The 23,892-nt window shown below is 46.0% G+C and overlaps 1 protein-coding gene across 14 annotated transcripts in view; it reads right to left on the minus strand.

Annotated features, from left to right (window-relative positions):
• CACNA1A (calcium voltage-gated channel subunit alpha1 A) overlaps positions 1 to 23,892 on the minus strand; it is a 1,308,076-nt gene that overhangs the window by 496,871 nt on the left and 787,313 nt on the right. For all 14 annotated transcript variants that reach the window (XM_086961990.1, XM_086962030.1, XM_086962039.1 and 11 more), the window contains 4 exons: positions 20,414 to 20,574; positions 17,973 to 18,113; positions 4,121 to 4,322; positions 1,427 to 1,591 (listed from right to left, as the gene is read on the minus strand). In XM_086961990.1, the coding sequence (XP_086818116.1) occupies positions 1,427 to 1,591; positions 4,121 to 4,322; positions 17,973 to 18,113; positions 20,414 to 20,574 (669 nt within the window). The remainder of the gene's footprint in view (positions 1 to 1,426; positions 1,592 to 4,120; positions 4,323 to 17,972; positions 18,114 to 20,413; positions 20,575 to 23,892) is intronic.

Genomic DNA, 23,892 nt, shown 5'->3' on the forward strand with positions numbered 1-23,892 from the left:
ATTCCCTGCATGCTCTTATAGCCATTCTTTGGACTTTAGGAGAGGAGATTAATAAGTCCTTCTGGTGAACACTAAAAATGTTAACAGCGGCTTTCGTACTCGGAGCCAGGTCGGTACTGGCTGGGCTGGCCAGAGCAGTGTGAGGAGTGGTTTCCACTCTTGGACCGGCCAAACCGTCATTCGCATTTAGCAGGTTCTCCACCTTGCTCTGTTGCACAGCTCAGGGGAGAACATGCCCAGGCTCCCAAGCACTGCCTGAGTGACCAAACAGGCCGCTCAGACCAATCACGATGCTGCTGTCATACAGTGTCGTGATTGGCTGGGAGAGTCTGGGAGCCTGGGTGCTTTAGTTCCAGCTGTCAGTGCAGAGGAGAGGTGGCGGTGGCGCTGTTCACAGGTACGTTTATTTTATTTATTTTTCCATCCCCACCCCACCGCCCGTTCCGAGGCAGCTGCCACTGGTATTCTGGAGGGTATGAATTAGAACGCTGGCAGGGCAACCTCATCCTTCGACATGTAAATAGTTTGTAGAATAAATTGGGCAATAATAACATCTGTTGTATACAGTATATAGATGCAGAAGTGAGGTTTTAGCGTTGCATAAAAACAAGCTATTATTAATAATAAACAAGGATAATAATTATTTAAGCAATTAAATCCATGTTGGCCTGTCTGGGGTTAGGGTTCTGCTGCTTGAGTGTACCACATGAATCGATTTGGTGGTAATATGACATCCCAACATTACCAAGTTACCACTGGCCTGCAACGCTGCCCTCTACAGCAGTATTTCTCTGGCCTGGAGGATGCAGACTTCTTCACCCATGACTTTCATTAGCCAGAATGTTAATGGTTAGCTGATGTTATAACTAGGGTTCCCAGTTTTATGGTATTTTTTTTCAACATTTCTGTCTGCATTTATCCATTTTCTTTGGACAATTCCATTGGTATTTATCCATATTTTTCTGAGTTTCGAGAATAAATGGAGCCATAAAATGGTATATTTCCACATTCATTGAATGGGTAAACATGCACTCATACATCAATACTAGTCTCGTTTTAGCAATTAAAGCAGTAAAATATAACAACCCTACAACCACAGGTAAATACAAATATTATATATGAATATATGTCAACATATGCCCTTATTTAAGGAAATCTCATCCTCCTTTTAACTCTCCAAGCTGTCTATCAGCTCAGCTGTTGGCCTGGAATTCATGGTGGACAACATGGAGAATCACTCAAACGAAGAACAATTTTCTGTATTATTTCACTTTAAAAATAACTACAGACAGGAAAAAGATTGTTTTGTCTTTTTTATCTTTAAAAGTCAGTAAAAACAGAAAACTGGAAGCCTTAGTTATAACATATTTCCTAGACTCTGTCCACCCTGATCATTCCCCTCCTGAGCACTTTCTGAACAGCTTACCTTCATCATGAGCACGATGGTGTTTAGGGCAATCATTGCCATGATGGTGTATTCGAAGGGTGGGGAGACTACAAACTGCCACATGCGGTATTGGAAGCTCTGTTTGTTCTGTGGCATGTGCCGCGTAAGCGGCTTGGCACTGATGGCGAAATCGATGCAGGCTCTCTACAGTGAGAGTGGAAACAAACACAGAATGTGATGGTGAGGAGGGTTAGAGACAGGTACTTGGGAACTCAAATACAAGGTGGCATTAGGGGAGCAGAACTCAGAAGCAAGTGGACTGAACACAACCAAGTTTTAGACTTGGCCACTATGATTAGACACTGGAGCAATGGCCACTGTATGAAGTACCACATAATATACCAAATAGCCGAGTTAGCGAGAGGATTTTCAGGGGTCTTCAGTGCCACTGTCAACTATACATAGTTACTTACCAGTTCCTTTACCATGACCAAAAAGTAAGGTTACATGTCAGTATATCTTATACAGCAATATCAACTGACCTAAATATTGTTTACCAAATATAATCCTAGTGGGTGTAGATTTTCTGTTATGAACTTCAATGGGGCAATGTTTTATAGACTAGGCTCAGGATACAGCATTTATTCCAGACAACATTCTGACAACATTCTGGAACTACACCAAAAAGAAAGAAGTTTGCGTTCTGCCTTGAAAACTAAGACCCCATGCTCACAACTGATTTTCTCTGCATATCATTACTTTTAACTTTTGAATGACCGAACAGATACAAGTTCTTGTTTAGCATTACTTGGTAATAAAACTGCCTTTTGAAGCTTTTTGACTTCGATAAGGGGATGCACAGAGATTTTTAAAAAGACAAGGTTTTTTTGTTATAAAGAAGAGCTGCTTTGATTCGCTGTGAATATGTGCATGGTGCCTATTCTATAGCCTGGGCCCTTGATCTGGGAAGCACCTGCCTCCATTTGGTCTAAGTGTGTTTCAGGGCAAATATAGTTGATGATGATTGAATGAGAGTAGGGCATATCTGGTGATTGGGGTCCTTTGGCGTTCTATGGCATTGTTCGTTTTTTTAGTGGATATATTTCAGGTTGAGGAAGAAGGATTCAATTAGAAGTTTACTGGCATAGCCAGGGCACCACTGTCATAATTGTAGGGTCTGGAAGATGGAAGCCTCAGTGCTTCTGGCCTGGGACCAATTTGGCTAAGATCACTTAGCATGATAGAGGTGGACATTTTGGTAGAATGAACTGGGGAAACTGACATAGTTAATCCAGCAGGAGTTACTACGAGCTGATTAAGTGAAAGGTGTAGGGAAGAAGTTCTTCGAAGTAGCAGGGAGATGTGCTGTTCACTGATCCGATCTGGACATGAAGCTTGATTTTCGAGTTAATGGTGGTTCTAAGACGTAGTGCTTGAGTGATCAAGTAATTTAAGGTGAATGGTAGTGTTTAGCCAGTGGAGAAGTAGAGACGTTTTATTTTGGGGCATTATAGTCTCAAGCAGCTTCTATCCATCCAAGATTGGAGGGAGGGAGGCTACTGGGGTACAGGGGACTTCATGGCCTTATCTTGGTTTTGCTTGTATTGATGAATATGTTAAGTTGTCTTATTACTTTGGGTGAAGCAACGGAGACTGTGACCAATTCAGTTTAGTACTTAATTTGGCAGGGATCATGCAACCAACATTGGAGGAGCAGGCTCTTCCCAAAGATGGAAGCCCCCCTTACATGGAAATCCAGATTTACTTTGGAGTTATCCTTACATGGAAATCCCCATTTACTTGAGCTAATGCAAATAGTTCTTTTTTAAAAAATAATTCACTAAATACGTGTAACAGGTTGGATTTTACAGATGATTTCAGGATGAAAGAGAGAAGATCTATAATTAGGTTCCAGTAGATAGATACCTCAAAAGAAAAGCACATGCAACCCGATACATCTCAGTATCATAAGAGTTTGTGCCTAAATGTTAGTACAGTTTTCCATCTTAGGGTTGGGTGTAGTGAAGTAGGGTTAGTAGATTTCAATCATACCAGGGGACATGAACACACCCAAAAGGTAAAGGTAACACACTGAAAGGGGACACGGATACAAACAAGAAGATAACAACCTGCTACCACAGGACAGGCTACAAAGTGGCTCAGGAGCAACAGGAGATAAACATGATAAGCTACAAGAAGACACATACATAAATGTTACTGTTCAAAGTAATGTAGTACAGGCGGACAGTTCCATAATTGATAGCAGTCAACTTCATATGCTAAAAGGGGAAATAGACACTACAAAGAGATCAACATGCTATGCTACAAGGGAAAACTGTGTCTACCAAGAGACATGTGTGAGGTGCTACTACTATGGGGTAGAGTCACAACCAATAGATAACTGTGATATGCTACTGGTAGACATAGCCACAATCTAGAGATTAAAGTATAGTGCTAGTGGTACTGACAAATAGAACAGCAAAATGTGCTACCATATGATCAAAATAACCAGAAAGAGATCATTGTGATTTGTTACCAAGAAACAGGGATGAAACCAAGGGGTCAATATATGAGTTGAAACAGCCGCAACCAAGAGAACAGTGAGAGTTACTACTAGGGTAGAGAACCAAACCAGGAGATCAGTGTTCAATGTTACAAGGGGAATGGTAGGTGCATATGTGCTTTAAGGGAGAGGAATGAAGGGATTCCCACACCAGACTACTATTTGCACACCTCATTCTTTTCCAGGCTGTATTCCTCCATCATCTTATCCCCTTGCTCCTGAAACGTGATGATGATCAAGGCCACAAATATGTTCACAAAGAAAAAAGGGAAGACCACAAAGTACACCACGTAGAAGATGGACATCTCCATTCGGAAGCCGGGGCTAGGGCCCTGGTTTTCATAGGTGGCATCCACCGAGTGCTTAAGGACTCTGCAGAAAATGAGAGAAAGAGAGGCAGATTAGGAGACTAGCTACAGCAAAGATTTATTTCACGATCTTCTGCAGTCCGAGGAAGTTGAGCAGAGGGACCTGGACATCTCTGCTGGCAGGGGGTTGCTCACCTCAGAGTTACCTCGGGCTAATTTCAGCAACTTGTTCACCTTTGTATGGGTTTGTGCGACCTTGCATTGACTTGTGCGCTGTATCTAATAAATCGTCATGATTTTATTTCTAGTGATAGGAAGCTGGTTCTTTACAAGCTCTGACAATACTCAATTTTTTTCTAAGGATAAACGTGTCAAATCTATATGCCTCAGGACCTGTCTGCAGCCAGCTTGTCCTTGGTGCAGCCTTATTGCCTGAAATTGAAGGGCAGTAACACAGAATACTGTTGAAAGGTTATGCTAAAGGGCCGAGATACCCTGCCCCAGCACATAGCTCCTAGTGATGTATGCTTTTGATCCTGGGTAGCGTGGGAATATTCATTGGGTTCAGTGACGTAGCTATAGCTTTTACCGCTGGGGCCCCCTAGATTCCCACCCAGCAGTGCTGGCGGGTGCAGTTGAGAGCTGGGGGATGGGGAAGTCCTGGAAGTGCCCCCCGCACCCCCTAGCCCCACCACTGAGTGGGTTGATCAAGGAGTCAATCTACTGCTTTTTCAAAATCAGTGTGAAAAAATTAACACCCCTGCCTGCCCGGCCAACATGATGCACTTTGTCACATCAATTGGTGCTATCTATGCACTTTTTATCAACAACAGAATGAGGGGTATATTTACAAGCCCTGTGAGCTGCCGGAACGTCACTTTTTGTGATGTTTCGGTGGTGCACAGGGCTTAGCCATATCGACAAGGCCACGTAAAGCCATGGCTTTTCATGGCCTTGTAAATATGGAGTAAGGCAACCCAGCGCAAGTCAGTGCAATGCCTCACACCACGTAAGGGAGACGTGCCATGGGTGTTACGTGGGGGTTCCCACGTAGCACCCGCGGCATTTGACGCATTCCCAGATTTACAAGAATCTGTAAACCTGGGAATGTGTCAAAATCGTATGCCTCACCAGGGAGGCACTGCGAAGAGAAATATCTTTAATCCTCCTCGTTTTTTCGTCTTTCCACGTGTGCCTCAGTCTACAGCACACATAGAATTAGGAAAAGCCTCCATGGATTATTTTTGTGCAGGAAGGTGTTCCTTCCTGCACAGAAACAATCCTGTCTGGAATGCAGGCATCCTTGCCCATGGTGTAAGGGCGCCTGCATCAGCGCTAGGCAGCCCATTGTGCGCCAGAGCATGGGCAGAGGACAGAAATCCAACTTATCTTGTAGATACAGGGATTTTCTGTCCTTTCCCTGTGGCTCAGGCTAGCGTCACTTGCTGCGCTGCCCTGCACCACAGGTCACTTACCCTACACACTATACATTTTGCAAGGAGTCTAGGAGCTCTGAAGTGAGTATTAGGCAAAATGTTTCATACTTTATGCTGTAATACATAAATAAGTAAATATGTAAATGTAAATATAGTGTATTTTGTAAAGCGCACAGCTGCCCCAACGGGGCGTCCGGGCGCTGTATAACGCTGTGGAACCCTTCCTGGCTCTCCCTGTGAGATGCCCATCCTGGGCACCCCCAAGGTGAAGCCAGGCATCCCAGTGTTGTTGGGGCCGTTGTGGAGAATAAGCAAGCTATTGCCCAGAGTTGCAGCGTGGGACCCATGATTAAAGTAGGCACCGAGGCGAGAATTATCGAGTCTGCGGACATTGAGCCCAAGACCCTGCCGCGTCGGGACTTGAAATATGTAATAAAATGTTCCCTATGGCAAACTTAACTTTTGTTCAAGTCAAAGAACACTAATGTACAAAAGCCTCAAAAACCTCCCTACAGAATCATATTGCAAGGAGGATAGTTTTAAAAGTTACTCTTAACTGTCTTGTGTTGCTTTTAAAGATGCTTGAAAGCTTCCCTCACATTGTGGTCCAGGGCCAGCTTTAGTGTTGGTGACACCCGGTGTGACCTCATTCTCCAAGGATTTTCTCACTTTCACAATCTGACGGTGCCCCTCCTTTCTCCATAACCCCTGTCTCACACTTGATTTATATTACAGTGATACTCATCCCAATGTAGGGTGTCAAAGCGCTTTATATCACACACACATATTATACAGAGAGAATGAAGCATAAAAGTGTGTACTGCCCGCCCCTGTTGTCACTTGGTAGGCGCCACCCTCAGGGAGGGTATGGACACCAATCAGTACCAGGCTCTTGTGCTCCTAGATCTCTCAGCCGCCTTCGATACGGTGGATCATAACATCTTACTTTCCCGTATCGCGGCGGCGGGGATCGGGGGGAGTGCCCTGGTCTGGTTGTCCTCCTTCCTGAGCGACCGCACCCAGGCTGTCCGCCTGGGTGACTACACAGCGGACATCCAAAAAGTTCAGTGCGGGGTCCCCCAAGGTTCCTCTCTCTCTCCCCTCTTGTTTAATCTGTATATTGCCCCTCTGATTTTCTCTCTTCAACAGATGGAGGTCACCGTATTTAATTATGCGGATGACCTCCAGCTGGTCTTTAATCTCTCCTCTCCTTCTGCTGTACTTAATTTTCAAACTGTCATGCTTCATATCAGGGACTGGATGAACCACAACCACCTTAAACTCAACCCTGATAAAACCGAACTGGTGTTGACGGGTGGTTCATCCATCCCCTGGTCCCCTCTTTTTTGGCCCCCCTCTCTTGGTCCTTCTCCTGTTCCCTCTTCCTCAGTTAAAACTTTAGGCATAAAACTCAACTCTCAACTCACCCTTCACTCCCAGGTTAGCTCTGTGGTATCTTCTTCCTTTCTTTCACTGCGTACTATACGCAGGGTGTCCCGCTTCTTCACTTTTTCTGCCCTCAAACTCATCATCCTGGCCATGGTGGTGTCCCGCCTGGACTACGGGAACGCCCTGTATGCCGGTATTCCTGCATACAGCCTGCGTCGCCTTCAACAAATACAGAACCAGGCGGCCCGCCTGGCCTTCAATCTCCCTAAATTCCACCACTCTACCCCTCTCCTGAAATCACTTCACTGGCTCCCCGTGCGAGCTAGAATTCAATTCAAGCTCGCATCCATTACTTTCCTGGCCCGAACGAGTTCGGCGCCAGCCTTCATCTCCTCTGAGATTGTCTCTTATGTCCCTACTAGGGCTCTACGTTCCTCCTCTCAGTCCCTTCTTACCATCCCACGCTTCCGGAGAAAGAAGTGGGGTGGATCTAAATTTGCTTTCCTTGCCCCTACCCTCTGGAATTCCCTTCCCCTTGAACTCCGCTCCATCCCCCTCTACTCACAATTCCGCAGATGCCTTAAGACCCATCTATTTACAAAATCCTTTGATTAAATGTTCTTTCTGACCTCCCTACCTCTAACCTCAGTCCCCGTTAGCTATAGCGCCAAGAAGCCGCTGGTAAACGTGCGCTCTACAAGAACTTTCAAACTCAAACTCAAACTAGGCGCTGATTTCCTCCATATGTTACGGATCTGCCCATCCCTAGAAGTATACTGGCAGGGCGTCACACTCCAGCTATCTGCCTGTGTAGGGCGCTCAGTGCTGCACACATGCGAAGTATGTCTTACAGGCTTTTACAGCAGGGACAAGAAAACACGGTTCAATATCAACAAGAGAGGTAGGGTGTAGACACTCCTGTACCCCAATAATATATACTGTAAACAACGAAGGAGTGACTAAGGTGCAAAAGAAAAGTGACAATCGTGATAGGTTCAAGGAATAACGCTTCACTGTGTATTGCACGCGTGATCGATGCTCACACGTGTGCAGTAAGTACAGTATTTAACTATTTTCCCTTTTTAATACACCCCTACCAGAGTGAGTAGTGCGGTGTTGATGGAATGTTTTCCGTCCTTTGACATTATATAAAAAAAAAAAATTCACACTTAGAGCCTCACGAGAGGGTGCACCTTAGGGCGTGCACACCACCGGAGGACTTCTGGTTTAGGTCCTGAAGAAAGCTGAGCTACATGCAACTTAAACAGCTGAAACATGTCGACCAAATTTTACATCTGACTTAGGATTCCGGTTCCTTAATTAAGAACCCGGGGAGTCCGCTCACTTTTGATTTTAACCAATGCAGGTTGGCCATTATTAATTTTTTTTTCTAAAGGCACAACCTTTGCATTTTTTAATTGTTAAATACACTATTGCACTATCTTGTTTAGTCACTTCCTAATTTGGGCACTGGTGCACCCACCACATCCTGCTCGGCTGTAATCAGGCGTCGTAGCACGCTGGGGAGGAGATGATGAAGCATGTTGTAGGAGAGTAGGGTCTGCAATCCTATGATCACCCAGATTTTTTGATTTTGTTTCACTGGTTTACGACTTTCTCTGGCTGTGGGCCTGCCAATCAGACCCACAGCCTAGCTGTTCTCTCACTAAATTGACATGTGTACCTTAGGTGCATTATCCAATTGGAACTGGGCCACCTTATCAGACCCTGTAACTCAGGGCATAGGTGTACCCAGGGCCTACCAGGGGCTGAAGCATGTATTATGCCACCCCTGGATGGCCATCTAAATCTGACACAACTGTCTGCACGACAGCTGGGGCAAGGTGGCGTAAACGCCCTTTGCTTTAGATATAGTATACCTATATCTAACCACGAAATGGACACACAGATTCCTATCAGCCACTCCTATGGCAGGCCTTGACAATCCTGAAGGCAGAGTGCGTGGAATCGTGTGAATTGGCGCTGGCATGAGCCGAGCCCTGTTGCAGCTTGCGGAACCAAGTCCCAATGGCTGTTCCATGATAACGCGTACCATAATGCTAACTTCGGTATCGCGTTATCAAGACATGTCGAGTAAGGTGTCATACGAATCGGGATACTGACCCCTCACCAATGCTGGCGACGGGGTTAGCATTCCACCCTTCTAGAGGGACACGACATGTACGTAACTGTGAACCCCGGTTAAAGTTAACTGAAGCCTCAGCTCCACAAAATGGATGCTGCCACCACAGACACGAGTCTGACCTCCTGCTGCTGGGAGTCCTTCCAGCGAGGAGAGCTAGGACAAAGGGTTTCCTGTCCGGGGCGGTGCTCGCACCATCCCAGACAGGGTTTTGTGTATCCTGGGTAGGCAGGGCTTTACAGGAAGGTGACTGCAAGTGGCACCCCGGTGCTCACTACGCATCTGCCGGCTAGAACCAGTTCCAGGGGCACACCAGCCCTTGGCCTGGGGAAAGTCCGGCATGGGAGAGGGGTGTAACCACCCCCCTTCCCGGTCCCACCCCTAGGGCAGGACCTAGTCGCGTACCCACCCCTTTCTTTAGGATAAAGGCAGGAGCGGGGACCCTTCCAAATTAGATCATCTTTGAATCAAGAACTACTTTCTACGAAAGGAAACTCAAGACTCTTCTCAAGATTTCTCCCTTGTGGCTAAGGAGTAGTCACCCTGCATCCGCAGGCACCATCTAAGAACTCTGCGGTTTGCTGCACGTCCTTCCTCAGGAATCCGACTGCCCAGCTCAACGAGAACCGGCTTCCCTGGCACCTCTGACCTCTACCCACATCGTCAGCTCAGCTGAGATCCGTGGGTGCGACGAGACCTCAAGGGACCGGCCATCTTCAGAACCTGCATGATTTCTAAACCAGCACGACCGCCGAGGGATCCTCTGGTGAGTGCTTTGGGGTCCGAGAAGCCCCGACCCTGAGCAGCTCCAGCACCGAAGTTCAGCCTCCCAGCATCTCCACGATCTGCGTGGGGCCCTTCTGCTTTTGCCGCTCATCATGTTGTCTGGTTACTGGCCCGCTGGCTTGTGGCCTTCTCGACGACGTCCGACAACAACGCTGTTGGTCTGGTTGCTCCAGACTGACCCTTGCTCCCTTTTGAAAGAGGAGCACCCCGGACCCTCCTGGTCCACTCAAGACGCCATTTTAGGTCCACCACGTGGCCCTGAATTTGCCAAGGCTTGTTGCCCGAATCCTGGGCCCAGCGACGCCGACAGCATCAACCTTCGTGGGACAGCTCGCACCTCCATCCTGGTCGCCGACAACGCCTCCTGGTCCGTGAGACTGCAGAGCCTAGCGTCGCCCACTCACCTAGTCGAGGTGACGATCATCCGGTGCCCTCCTGGTACCCTCTGACTACTGGCTAGTAGTTACGAACTTGGCCCCCTCTGCTTTCAGGTGTCATCCATCTCTGATCCAGGCTTGGATCTCTACGAACTATCTCCACTGGTCGCCGGCCAGCAACTCCTTCCTTCCGGCTCCTGGTTCGTCAGCGAGGACTCCCGACGTCTGTAAAGACTTATGCAGCCGCAGCCCCTGGGCTAGGTAACTTCGGCATTTCGGTGCCCGCATAGCCTCATTATCTATGTGTCCAGAGTCACTGTCGCTTCCGACTTACCTTATCGGGTTCGCCCGAGAACACTAAACTTTCCGTGCCCTCGGGCATTTGTGTAGATTGTGCACTTGAAGTATTTTCCTAAGAGTTTTGCTGTGTGCTTAGTACCCTGTCCTCATAAAGAGTACAGGGCTGTTGTGATTCTAATAAATACACTGTTTATTTTCATAACACTTGTGTGGTGTCCTTTCACTTGGTGTTCAAGGGGTATATGTGATGGTATAACAGCTGGCTTAACACGCCCTCTAGAGTTTAGCCCGAATACTGCTCGTATCCACGCTACTAGGATAGCTGGTCTAAGGTTGACTTACAACCAATCACCATAAGGGTCGTTTGGACTGATGCATAGTGATCACTAGAATCGTGAGCACTGCATATCAGGCCAACTTCTCACACATGTCACCAACTAGTGGTGAGTGAGGGTCCTTCTAAGAATTAAGGTTCTCTCCCTCCACCCACTACAGGGTGACCAGTAAACGCCCTGACTTTCTTCCAGTTGAAGACGGTCGTCCGGGCCCCCTTAGGGACTTTGAGACTGCCCCACTGTACTTACTGCATGCGTGTGAGCATCGATCACGCGTGCAGTACACAGTGAAGCGTTATTCCTTGAACCTATCACGATTGTCACTTTTCTTTTGCACCTTAGTCACTCCTTCGTTGTTTACAGTACAAGAAAACACGGGTCACATCCCGCTTCCTTGACCTGGAGTTCTTGACAGCCAAACGGTTCATTATCTGACCATAGAAATGACATGAAACCCACGCTTGCGGACTAGACACAATCCGTCATTGCATGGGCCCAGGCGGAGAGCGTCACCTTGCTAAGGGAGGATAGTCTAGGGCTATGCAAATTTCCAATAGCAACCAATTTGGACACTATTCTGATTGATCTGCAAATCGCCACTCAGCATTCCACTGATGCTCAAGCCGACTTGCTAACAGACAGAGCAGAGCCAGCAGATAACCAAGGGGTTACTTAATCACAAGGTACATACGAGGTGCCTACCTCTCTCTGCACAATATGTTCCAGGATCCCACCTTCCTCTTTTACCTAGACACATGGGGCCTCATTTATGAGGCTGTGCGCCACTTTTACGCTGCCGGTGCATCACTTTTTGTGACGCACCAGTGGCGTAAACCATATTTACAAAGTGACGCATCTAGTTAGATGCATCACTTTGTAAACCCCTACGCCACATTATACCTGCACCAGGTATAAAGTATGCAAGGGGGCGTATTGACGCAAGAAAGGGTCGCAGAAGTGACGCAGTGAAATCTATGACATTTCACTGCGTCACTTCTAGGACACCATTGCGTCAAAATCTTGCGCCTGCCTCACAGCAGGTGTAAGACTGACGCAGGCTCTTACACATGGGGCTTGCCCCATGTGAAAGGACACATTGCTGGAGTTGCGTCACTTTTGTGACACACTCCAGCAATGTGTCACTTTTGCGCTTAAAGATACGTCAGAAATACTGACGTTTCTGTAACTCCTTGCGCAATGATGCGTCATACTGTAAATATGACGCATCATTGGTGTCACAAGGAGGGCCCAATGAAAAGTGACGCATCGCAGTTTTCACGCAGCGATGCGTCACTTTTCATAAATGAGTCCCATGATGTCTTCTCCGGCTTAAGCACAATGTGTGGGACTTTTCTGGGGGAAGGGAAGGCTAGGCTTTCTTTGATATTTGTTTTATGATATGTTTAAATGTGAATGTGTGACCCTCTTAATGGGCTGCTATGTCTGCACAGCATCTTCTCCCCTGGGCAGGTAAACAAACCCTTGCAGACTGTTTTATGGTGAGCTTCTCTCGACATTGTACATATCTGTTGAGCATAACTTGTTGTACCACATGACACTGAGCTCCTAGAGTGCTGTAATGATAATTTAACTGTATTGTTTCTTGTTGTCTGTAAACCTTGCCAATAACCTGGAAAATCGATAAACAGATTCAAACAAAAGAAAATGAAGCATAAACGTGTGTAAATCAATGTATAGGAAATGTTATATAAGAAATTGAGTTCTTCAACATGTAGGAGTCATATCATCCATACTGCTAGGCATTGTATGTTAAGAGTACATGATCGGGGAGAAACACAAAGTCAGGATTTAAAACGGAAAGGAAAGGGAGCTGTCTGCACAAATAAGAATATCAAAAGGAAACCTTTTTAGAAACCTTAGAATAAAAGAAGATTAAGAAAAAAATAATAAGGTTCTAAACCTATGTTTTACAATCTAAATGTAGTTCTTTGATGTCGGTTCATAGTTCACTTTAATATTTTAGGAGGAATGTAACTTATAAACTGAAAGTTGCAAAAGGATCTCCGTGACAAAAGCAGTAACCAACTGAACTATCCCCGCAAAATGTAAATGTAAGATCTGCATATTACATTTTGTGCCTTGCAGTGGACACAATAACCCCCTGTTCTACTTTATAAGTCCAAACTGTGGCTAAACAATACACTGATCTTTCCAGCAGGTACAGTACATATACATACTGACCAGATCACATAATGCAAGGCTTAAACAAGAGACCAAGGTACTCTTTGAAAGGTTTGTAGGGAAATGAAAATCCTCCATCCTTCATTTGTAGGAAACTTTAAAACATGGAGTATTTCCACCAGATAAACTCTCACCACCAAAGGATAGTATTGTGGAAAAAATTCAGCTGGAAGATTCTACTATGTATTTAGGCTTTCCTAAGGCAATTGAGGGTTTTGATTTTCTTCCAAATGAGGCCTCAAGCCACTTGTAATGGCTGCAGATTATTGGCTGATCACGGGACATGCTCCCGGCAAGTAAACATAAGAACAATAGTGACTTATCTGTAATCTGTGGTTCTCCAGTATGGGTGTCTTTCATAGATTCACATGCCTGAATCATTCCTCGTCGTCGGAGTGGGAGTCCCGCGGTACATGAAAAAGCAATAATATACCAAAATAACATAGAAAAAACCTGGTAATAACCAACCAGGAAGTAAAGTAGCCCAAGCTACAGGAGAAAAAACTTCCACACTCATGACTTTACTAGTCATTTTGTATAGCCCAAACTGCAGCCAATCAGGCGACAGCACCCACCAGAAAGTTCTCCCCAGAGGTTCAGGCTCTCAGATTTTCTTGCACAGGAGTGATGGTACACCAGTCTAGCCTATGAGCCTCTGAGGGGAGGTGGGCGGGTTGCATGTGAATCTATGAAAGACAACAACCCTGGAGAACCACAGATTACAGGTAAGTAACTATTGTTCTTCTCCAGTATTGGGGTGTCTTTCATAGATTCACATGCCTGAATCAGAGTAGATAGCAATTTATATCTATGCTTAGAAGACGCTACTTGTAGCATAAGTTTGTACATATGAAAAACACATAATCATATAATAAAATGTCTCATTTCTAAAAGCATGACATTTTCAGTCACATGAGAATGTACATAATAATAAGCATGAATAGGCATCTGAAAAGCAATAAGAGGAGGGAAACAGAGGCTCACCTTATCTGAAAAGATTCCCCAGAACTGCTTGACCCACTGAAGCATCAGTCTTGCTGGCTGCATCCAAACAATAGTGCTTGGTGGAAGTATGCCTGCTGGACCAAGTTGCTGCTCTGCAGATCTGCTGCAGAGGAACCCCAGCGAAGAGAGCAGTCAAAGAAGACACGGCTCTTGTAGAGTGAGCCCTTGGAGTTGCCTGTAAAGGTCTTCCTGCTTGTATATGGCAAAAGTCAATAGCTGCAGAGATCCATATAGCTATTGTCTGTTTAGACACTGCATGTCCTTGTCAAATTTTTCCATAAGCGACAAACAATTGATCGGATTTGCGTATTGCAGAGGTCCTTTGCAAATAGAACTTTAAACACCTCTTGATGTCAAGTGTATGCAATGCCCTTTCTGTAGGGTATTGCGGGTTAGGGAAAAATGTTCTTAAAATGACTGGCTCATTCAGGTGAAAGTCGGAAGGCACCTTAGGCATAAATTTTGGGTTTGTGCGGAGCACTACTGAATTAGACGTGAACTGTAAGAAAGGTGGATGGACAGTGAAAGCCTGGAGATCCCTGACTCTTCTAGATGAATTTAAAGCTAACAAAAGAGACACATTCCATGTTAGAAATCTTAAATCGACTCTGTGAATTGGTTCAAAAGGGTGGTGCATGAGCTGCGCTAACACTATATTGAGATGCCATGATGGAGGTGGATGACGTACTGGAGGAAACATTCTGAAAAGTCCTTTAAAGAACTGCTGTATTATTCTTGAAGAGTAAAGAGAAGTGGACCCATCCTGACGATACCTTGAAATGGCTGCTAAGAAAACCTTTAGTGTTGCATGAGATAAACCTGATCTTGCCAGGTGTAAGAAAAAAGGCAATATCTGATCCAGCCTTGCTTGAAAAGGATGAATCCCAGCTGAGTGACACCAGATACAGAATATTTTCCATTTACGAAAGCTCGGACCAGTTGTGTGTCCAAGGTTGGTCCCAAGAAAGCTTGTCTTTGAGACGGTTCTAGCTGTGACTTGCTGAGATTGATGGAGAGACCCAGTGACTGGAAGTGAGACAGACACCATTGGACATGGTTGTCTGTATTTGCGTAAGAACTCGCCATGATAAGGCAATCATCCAAGTAAAGAAATATTTGTATTCCCTCCACCCAGAGGGGTGCTGCTACTGGAGCCAGGATCTTCATAAATACTCTGGGCGCTGATCGCAGCCCAAAGGGGAGGACCTTGAATTGAAAATCCCTGCCAGCCACTCTGATATGCAGGAACTTCCTGTGACAGGGTAAAATGGGAATGTGGAAATACGTATCTTGAAGGTCCAAGGTGGCCATGTACTCTCCTGCCGAAAGAAGATGCAGTATTTCTTGGAGCGATAGCATCCGAAACGTTAGCTTTTTCAAGTACTTGTTGAGGGCACGAAGATCTAGAATTGGACGCCATTCCCCAGATTTCTTCTTTATTAGAAAGAATCTGGAATAGAATCCTGTTCCTCTCTGAACCTGAGGGACTTTTTCGATTGCTCCTTTTTTTAACATAGATTGATCTGGGAAAACAGCTCTTTGAGATGAGCTGGAGATGGGCCCTTTGGGGGAACATTTGGAGGAAACTTTTCGAATTCGAGGGCATGGCCCTTGGCCACAATGTCTAGACCCACCTGTCCGACGTTATCGAGGACCATTTTGAGTAGAATTTTGAGATTCTTGCTCCACTTTTTATGTGAGAATGCGGCAGTAGCTTTGACAGGTGATGAAACTCATTGTCTTTTAATTGAATCCTTTCCGCGGTAGGCAGGCTTTCTTTTGTTTTGGGAATAATTTGTGTTGCGCTGGCCATAAAACTGGAAACGTTGGGATTGGTAACGTTGATTCCCTTGTCTGTAGGAAGATTGCTGATTATAACCTCCTCTAGTAGTGGACGATCCACGTCCTCTCGCACCCCGAAAGGGCGAATTCCGAAATTGTAAGATGCCAAGGGACCTGTCTGTTTCCGTGTCCTTCTTGATTGTGTGCAAGACTTCCTCTACCAGCGGGCCAAACAAAAATTCCCCATTGCAAGGCATGACCAATACCTTAGCTTGCACCTCCCGGCGGAACGAAGTCGCTTTTAGCCAGCCTTGCCTGAGCAGGACAGCAGCCCCGCTAACTGTCTGAATCCAGTCGAAGCCACATCAACTGCAGAGTAAATAATCTCAGCCGAGATTCTCTCACCCTCCTGCAGTATTTTAAGAGCTTCTGCTTTGGAAGCTTCTGGAAGCATGTTGATATATGGCGAGATGTCAGACCACGTTTGGCGGTCGTATCAGCCCAGAATGGCTAAAGAGTTGGCAGCCCGGACTGTAGTTGCTGCCATTGTAGACACACTCCTCCCAATAGCATCCAGATGCCTGCCGTCTCTATCCGGTGGGGCTGCGATTGGGGAGGAAGGATTTCTGGATCGCTTCTATGCAGCTTGTATGATCACCGAATCTAATTTCGGGTGTCCTATAAGGCAAGCTGGGGACTTTTCAGGAGCCTTATATTTTTTATCTATTCTCTGCAGTACTGGAGGGATAGATGCAGGAGTGGACATCACCTTAATTCCCTCTTTCCAGATGAAATCAATAATTGATATTGACTTACTCTGCTTCCTTGGCTGGTCCTTGAAATCATAGAGGAAGCATTCCTGTTGTGTAGTTTCCTTCTGGATATGGAAACGTTGTGTAGCTCTTTCCATTAGAAGATGGAATCCTCCAACATCCACTGGAGGTGAATCTGCGGTAACCGGAGGTGAAGGAGAAGGTGTTTGGACCTGATAATCGTCCCACTCCGACAACAAGGATCTGTCATCAACTTCACCACCTTCTCTCTCTTCTTCGTCAGAAGATTGGTGTTCTTCAGGATGATGGGAAGCTCCAGGCGGAGGAGGGCTTGGCCGTCGATGGGGCGCTGACGGTGGCAGATGAAGATTCTCTCGTCTACGAGATAGGCTTGACTGAGACATAGACCAACGTCGACGGAGAAGACACTGTCGACATTATCATCTCTGGTTTAGGCAAAGAAAAAAGTTACCGTAGACGTAGATGTTGCGTCAACGGAAATCTTCGTCGACGAAGGAGTCGTCGACGGTCTTCTTCTGAGGTAAAGTCTTCTCAGAAGTTGATTTTTGAGGTACATTTTTGGTCGCTCTTCTCGGGGGTGTGGATGGCAAAAGTTTGCTCTTAGCAGGGGGAGTAGCCTTAGGAGTAGAAGGCCTCTCAGACCCCTTAGAAGATTGTTGCTTCTTCACAATCTTGGCCCCAGGAGAAGATAACACCTCTTCAGACATCCTAAAATCCATGATCTTGAAGGAAAAAAATACTGAGCAGAGCTCAGGGAGACTCCCTTCACACGACTTGCAGTAGAAAATCTAAGAGCCTGAGCCTCTGAGGAGAACTTTCTGGTGGGTGCTGTCGCCTGATTGGCTGCAGTTTGGGCTATACAAAATGATTAGGATAGTCATGAGTGTGGAAGTTTTTTCTCCTGTAGCTTGGGCTACTTTACTTCCTGGTTGGTTATTACCAGGTTTTTTCTATGTTATTTTGGCATATTATTGCTTTTTTATGTACCGTGGGACTCCCACTCCGACGACGGGGAATGATTCAGGCCTGTGAATCTATGAAAGACACCCCAATACTGGAGAATGGTGCATCTTCTACACAAAAGCAGTAGGTGTGTGCCTCCCTGCACTGGCATTATTCTGATCATACACACAATGCAAGCCCTCATTTAAGGCAGTCTACTTACTGTGGCCAGCCTTCTCCTGTTGACACCGTAAACAGGGTGAGGAGAGCCCACAGCACATTATCGTAGTGAAACTCATACTTCTTCCACTCTCGCCTCTGGGCTTTCACCTCATTGTGCTTCTCGTAGACGAGATACTCGCCCCTGAAAGAGAAGAAGCAAGGACACACTGAGTCATGCAATATGGGAAACCAGGCAGCAAACAAGAACATTATATTTCTTTACACTAACAAGTACCCTTGTAGGACTAGTTTACAAGTCACTGTTGTCCGTTAAGGATTCGGTGACTCTATGCCTCTGCTGTGTTCTGCCAAACACAATGTCTTTGTTTGACATTTTTAATATCACCTAAAACTCTGTGCAAACTGTAGTATACCTATTTTCTTTAAAATATCTTTTTTTTGGCATTTGTTATTTTCACAAACATATAGTTCACAGCTTCCGCATTATTATGCATGACTGTAATATACATTAAGGCATATAACAATAGCAGAAGAACTTTGGTAATGCCTTATCTGGAAGAGACTCTATCCAGCCGCAGATTCCTTACCTTAGAAGTATCCCCAGGCATGAGATAGGATCCAGATCATTTCTGTCTAACATTTTTCAACCTCTTTGCCAAAGAATTTTGAGACATTGGGCCAAATGTATCAGAGGGTTTAATCCATTCTGTGTCTATGGGAAAATGCTTTAGTACATATGGTCCATTGTCTCCTGATGTGGGAGGAACGTCCACTAGGAAGGCTGGTTTCAGGCACTGTGGCGCCTGTTACTGACAGATGTCAGTGATGGACCCACACCTTGTCTGCCTCTGGTGTCTGGAGCACGTCAATTGTCACACCATGTACCCCAAGGCCTTGAGGGAACAATCCCTCAAGCTCCTATTCGCGTGACGCTGCAACGGTCTTGATCCCAGTCAAGAGGAAGGTCCCAGGATCAGTTGCTGAGAAATCAATCTTCTTCACAGTAGAAGTTGTTCCACTCCGGTAAGTCACAGAAAAAATAAGTCGACAGGACCCGTCGATCATCTGATGAGGCAAGGGAGCATCAACACTCGAGGTCTGACTCCACAGTTGAGCCTGCAACTGGGTCGTCTCTGCACCCCCTGGTCAACTCAGCAAATTTTATGAGGCCAATCACCTCGTATTTGGACAGACCCGTTCCCGATGGACGCCTTCGGGCCCCATGGGTTAGGAAGGGACCCCTATTGGTCCATCAGAAAAACATTTTCAATCGTTTTGCAAACTTTGTCAATATTTATTTCTACACCGACTAAACCCAATGAGGAGGCCGAGAGAAGATAAGCACAGAACTTGTTATTACCAAAGCAGATACACCTACAAGTAATAGAAGAAACGCTACTCAGCCACCTGTGAATGATGAACAGACTCTTACTTTACCAGCTTTGTATGTACTTATCCCCCCATTTAACTTTCAACAAACCCTCCTACTTACTTTTCTAGGTCTTCCTAACTTGCTTGTCCAAATTTTACTTAATCTGCAGTGACCTTTCCAGGCTTTTTACTGAGGGCATAATTTAAGTTTGTCGGATAGAGTATTCTCTGTTGACTGGGTGGGGGCTTAACGTCAGCCAGACTGAGGGTACTTTCCCTGCCAAATTTAGAAATGACAGAAAAGCTAGTGGTCATCATTGGCAGAAACCGCTGTCACATCGGTTCCTGTCAATGCTTTTTTAAGTCTGACGCATGGCTCCATCAACATGACGAAGTTGTCTGTTAAACTTATTTTTATTTTCAAAAATAAAAACCCCAAATGGAATTTCTTTTTGAAAATTAAACAAAAGCTTCCCTTGCCATGGCAGTTCTCTCCCATGGTGAGGGGATCACTATGCAGTTCTCACTGCCCTTTACCTCAAGGGTTTTCCCGGTGATGACGGCCAGTGAAAAAACTCTCCTGGATGTCCACCCATCTAAATTAGCAGTGTCAGATTCAATGGCCCTTACTCTGTCGGCCCATAAACGGTGTGTTATCATTGCCGAGACAGAGTAGTCTTCGTTGTGTTCACACCACAGGTACACCAGCTTCTAAATTTGCCAGGTGGACCATTATGTTGACAGTAAGGATACTCTGTCACATTTGCAATGGAGTATTATTACAACTAGCATATAAATCAAGCTAGAAGTCTTTTCTCCTTCCCAGATATGGCCTTAATCCTCTGAGACCCTTTATTGTCTCTGCCTTTGACAATTCATAATTAGATCAGTACATCCCACTGAGTTTCTTTGATTTGAGTTGTACTCTGAAGTTACTGCACATGACTTGACCTACATGATTTTATGTGTGTGGAAGTGCTATCGGATAATCATGATGTTTACAAAATATTCCATGGCTCTAATAAACAAAACCGTCTATTACAATCGCTGACAAAAATCTACTCAATATTTTCCCACAAGCAGATGATCAAGAAAGTCTGGTGTACATACCTACAGTCCCTCTCAAACTCCTTGGATTCATCCGTGCAGTAGAAAAATTTTCCTTTAAAGAGTTGGACAGCCACCACAGCAAAGATGAACATGAAGAGCATGTAAACAATAAGGATGTTCAGGACATTCTTGAGTGAGTTCACCACACAGTCAAACACAGCCTGCAAGAATAGTGAACATTAAAAGGTGAACATGTACACTGAAGACAATTATAAACAGTTTTTGCTGACAAGCAAAGAATTAAATACTCTACAAAGTGTGAATTTGTCCATATCACTTAACAGATACACCAGTAAAAGGTTGATGCAGACCGTTTTAGAGGCACAGCTTTACTCACTGGTGAATCGGTCCCTCTAATGTGGAACAGTTTTTTCCAGGAGATTTGATGAGGGCGCACTAACATGCCACTGGGAATCTACCACTCCTTTGATGCAGAGAAAGGTCAAAGTACAAATTACTTACCTTTGTGAATACTCTTTGTGATGAATGACTCATCTCTTCTGATTCCTTAAGTGAACTCGTCCCATGTGCCCGGTTTGATCTGGAAAACCTTTGCAGTCGTAGTCAATCACCAGCACCAGGTAGCGCTGTTGCCACTTGAGCAGTGGGTCAGCAAGGGCAAAAAATATGATGACACACAAGGTATATAGTACACTCTTCTGCCAGTGATGTGAGTTCAATCTATTTATTCCTCAACGCCATTGAGTCAGAGAGACAAAATGTCATAAGTAGAGGAAAATACTGATAAAAGAAGGAGCAAGTTATCCTTGGGTGGGAATGTAAACATTTTTTTTTTAATTTGTTTTTATTGCAGAGTTAGAAACCACAGAATACAATAGCTCAACCAGTCCACTCGTGGTGTCCCCCCCGTTCAATCATTAAAACGTATACCATACACAGCCATTCAGCCCGCATCCCGGAGGCCGGGCGGCGCAGCACCCTAAATAGCAGGAAGGCATCACGGTGAGTGTCCCTTCAGGACAATGGTCGAAAGAACATTTTACGTATCTGCATTTTACCCCCCCACCCACAACAAATAACAATGTCAGCCATCCCACATATGCAGGTCAATGCTACTAGCCGCTTCCAAACCCGCCCCGCGCTCTGTGGGGCCCACCATTCCTGACCCGTGCCCCTCTGCTACCTCCCGCACATCACCTACGCCCCACAGGCCCTTCTCAGCTCAGAATCACCATCGCGGTCAACCAACCCCCTGGCTACCAGCCCACCCCGAACTCCCACTAAACAACCCCTCAATATCCCTTCCCCGGCAACTGCTAATGGTGTGTGTCCTGTTCCGATGTGTAGTATGGATCCCGCTACAGTGTCATTGATTACTCTGTGTTAGTGTGCCTCGTAGTGTCCACAGGTCCCATCCACTCAGTCCTCATCTTCCACCAACGAATCACGCAAGGCTTGCACCACCAATTCCCACGCACGCGCTGCATCCAAGGCTTTCTCATTACCAAGCTTGACAGCCTGCTTCATTCGGAGCACACTCTCGCATTCAGACCACCGCAGCAGTTCATTCTTCCACCTCCTCACTGACGGCACGCCCCTGGACTTCCAATGCCATGAGATCTCTCTTTGCGCCAGTATCAAACCCAGGTCAATAAATTTGCTCGTCACCTTAGTGTGTTTAGTATGCGGAAACCAGGGCAACAGACACGCCGCCATGTCGACGTCCACCTCCCTGTCGGTCACTTCGTTTAGGAGTTCCCCCACCTCTGCCCAATAGGCCTCCAAATGCGGACAACCCCAAAACAAATGATCCATGTCCGCCTCCGAAGACGAACACCTCGGGCATCGTGCGTCCTGCACCTGGAAGTACCGCCGTATTTTTTCCGGCGTCAGATAGGCCCTATGTAGTACAAAGAAATGCACTTGTTGGAAACGTGCATTCCTCGTGTTAGGTCCTGGTCCCCAGTCCTCTTTTGCTGACCATGCCCATATTCATCACATGACACCCCGGTATTATAAAAAGGAGTCCTACCCTTATGTCCATGCTTGTTATTGCTACCTGGTGGTTCCTGCATTCTGGCTCCTGTGTTTCCAGTTGATGGCTGTTGTCTTTATACGGGCTCGTGTAAAGAATTGGAGGATTCCCTGCTGTTTTCAAGTTCTTTTCCCTCATCCTTGCTTCCTCCCTTGTCCTAGTACCTTGTTTGCAGCTTTTCCCGTTTCTTTTGCCTGCCCCTTCCCTTAGCGAGGGTTTCTTCTAGATAGTGAGTGTTTTTTAGTTTATCTCCTTTTGTCCCGTAAATTTCCCCTTAATTTGATTTAGGACCGTTGGGGTTAACCGCCTTAACATTCAGGGGCCCCTGTTTGTTGGTTGCCCGCTTTTCGCTGCTCTCCCGTTTTTGGAGACGCGGAGTTTACGGTCGCGAGAGCGCTACCCGTCCGCTTCGTTATGCGGAAGTAACGTTTTCGTCTATTCCGCGAAGCAAACCCGGCTGGGTTTGTTTACTTTCTCGAATAACGAGCGGAGTACAAGACGCGTTCTCGCTGAGTCCCAGCCTGATTCCCTAATACCAGACAGAGAGGGGTTTTTTCAGACCTGTACAAGGGGTCTGTTTCTTACCCTGCATATCAATACTTTAACCCGATCTAAAGACACCCTTCTTGTTCCGTTTGGTCCTTTCAGGAAGTCACCTAAGAGACGTTATCTTGGGGGTAAAACTGAAGGACAAACTCCTTGACGCTAAGCCTGCCCTACCTTCCGGTAAGTGTCTGTGACATGTTGTGGTTGGATGTTGGTGTTTTGTAGCAGAAGAAGGACTGGGGATTGAATAATTACAGTAGGGTGTACATTGTGTCCCCCTTTTTGCAGGTGCAGAAGAAGGAGACGGGTGTTTCTGTTAAGACACGATCTAAGGGTGGAAGGTTTGGTTACCTTTTTTGTTTCCACCCTCTTTTCTGGGTCAGCAGCTTACTCATGTGTTCCATTCAGTGAGTGGCTGGTGAGTCGGGGAAGGGGACTGGACTATTCCTCGTTCCTGCAGTGTGTGGGTTGGGCAGGAGTCCAACAGAATAACAAGCCCACGTATTAATACACTGCCCGAACTTGGATGGACGAGGCAGGTGGAGGGGCTATGGCGGGCGCGGAAGCACCCTCAATGATGGATATAATGGGGGCCCTTGCTGCGTTACAGGCGCAAGTACAGGAATTAAGACAGGAGAACGTAGGGTTGAGACAAGAGCTGGTAGCAGTAAGGGCTCAGGCTCAGGCACAACCTAGAGCGCAAAATCCCGTTATACATCCGGCTACTTTCCAATATGGGGGGGCAGGACAGAGTAACCCTGGAGGAGGTACACCTGTGGCAATTACCGTAAATTCCCCTGTTCCAGTTCCTCTGGCTCCACCTGAACGGTTTTATGGAGACAGCGGGAAATACGGGATGTTCATGAACCAGTGTCAGTTACACTTCATATGTAGGCCTGGTGCATTTCCAGACGATGCTGCGAAGGTGGCCTTTACA

The sequence above is a fragment of the Lissotriton vulgaris genome, chromosome 1_1 (genome assembly GCF_964263255.1).
Source record: "Lissotriton vulgaris chromosome 1_1, aLisVul1.2, whole genome shotgun sequence".
In the NCBI taxonomy this organism is placed as follows: Eukaryota; Metazoa; Chordata; class Amphibia; order Caudata; family Salamandridae; genus Lissotriton; species Lissotriton vulgaris.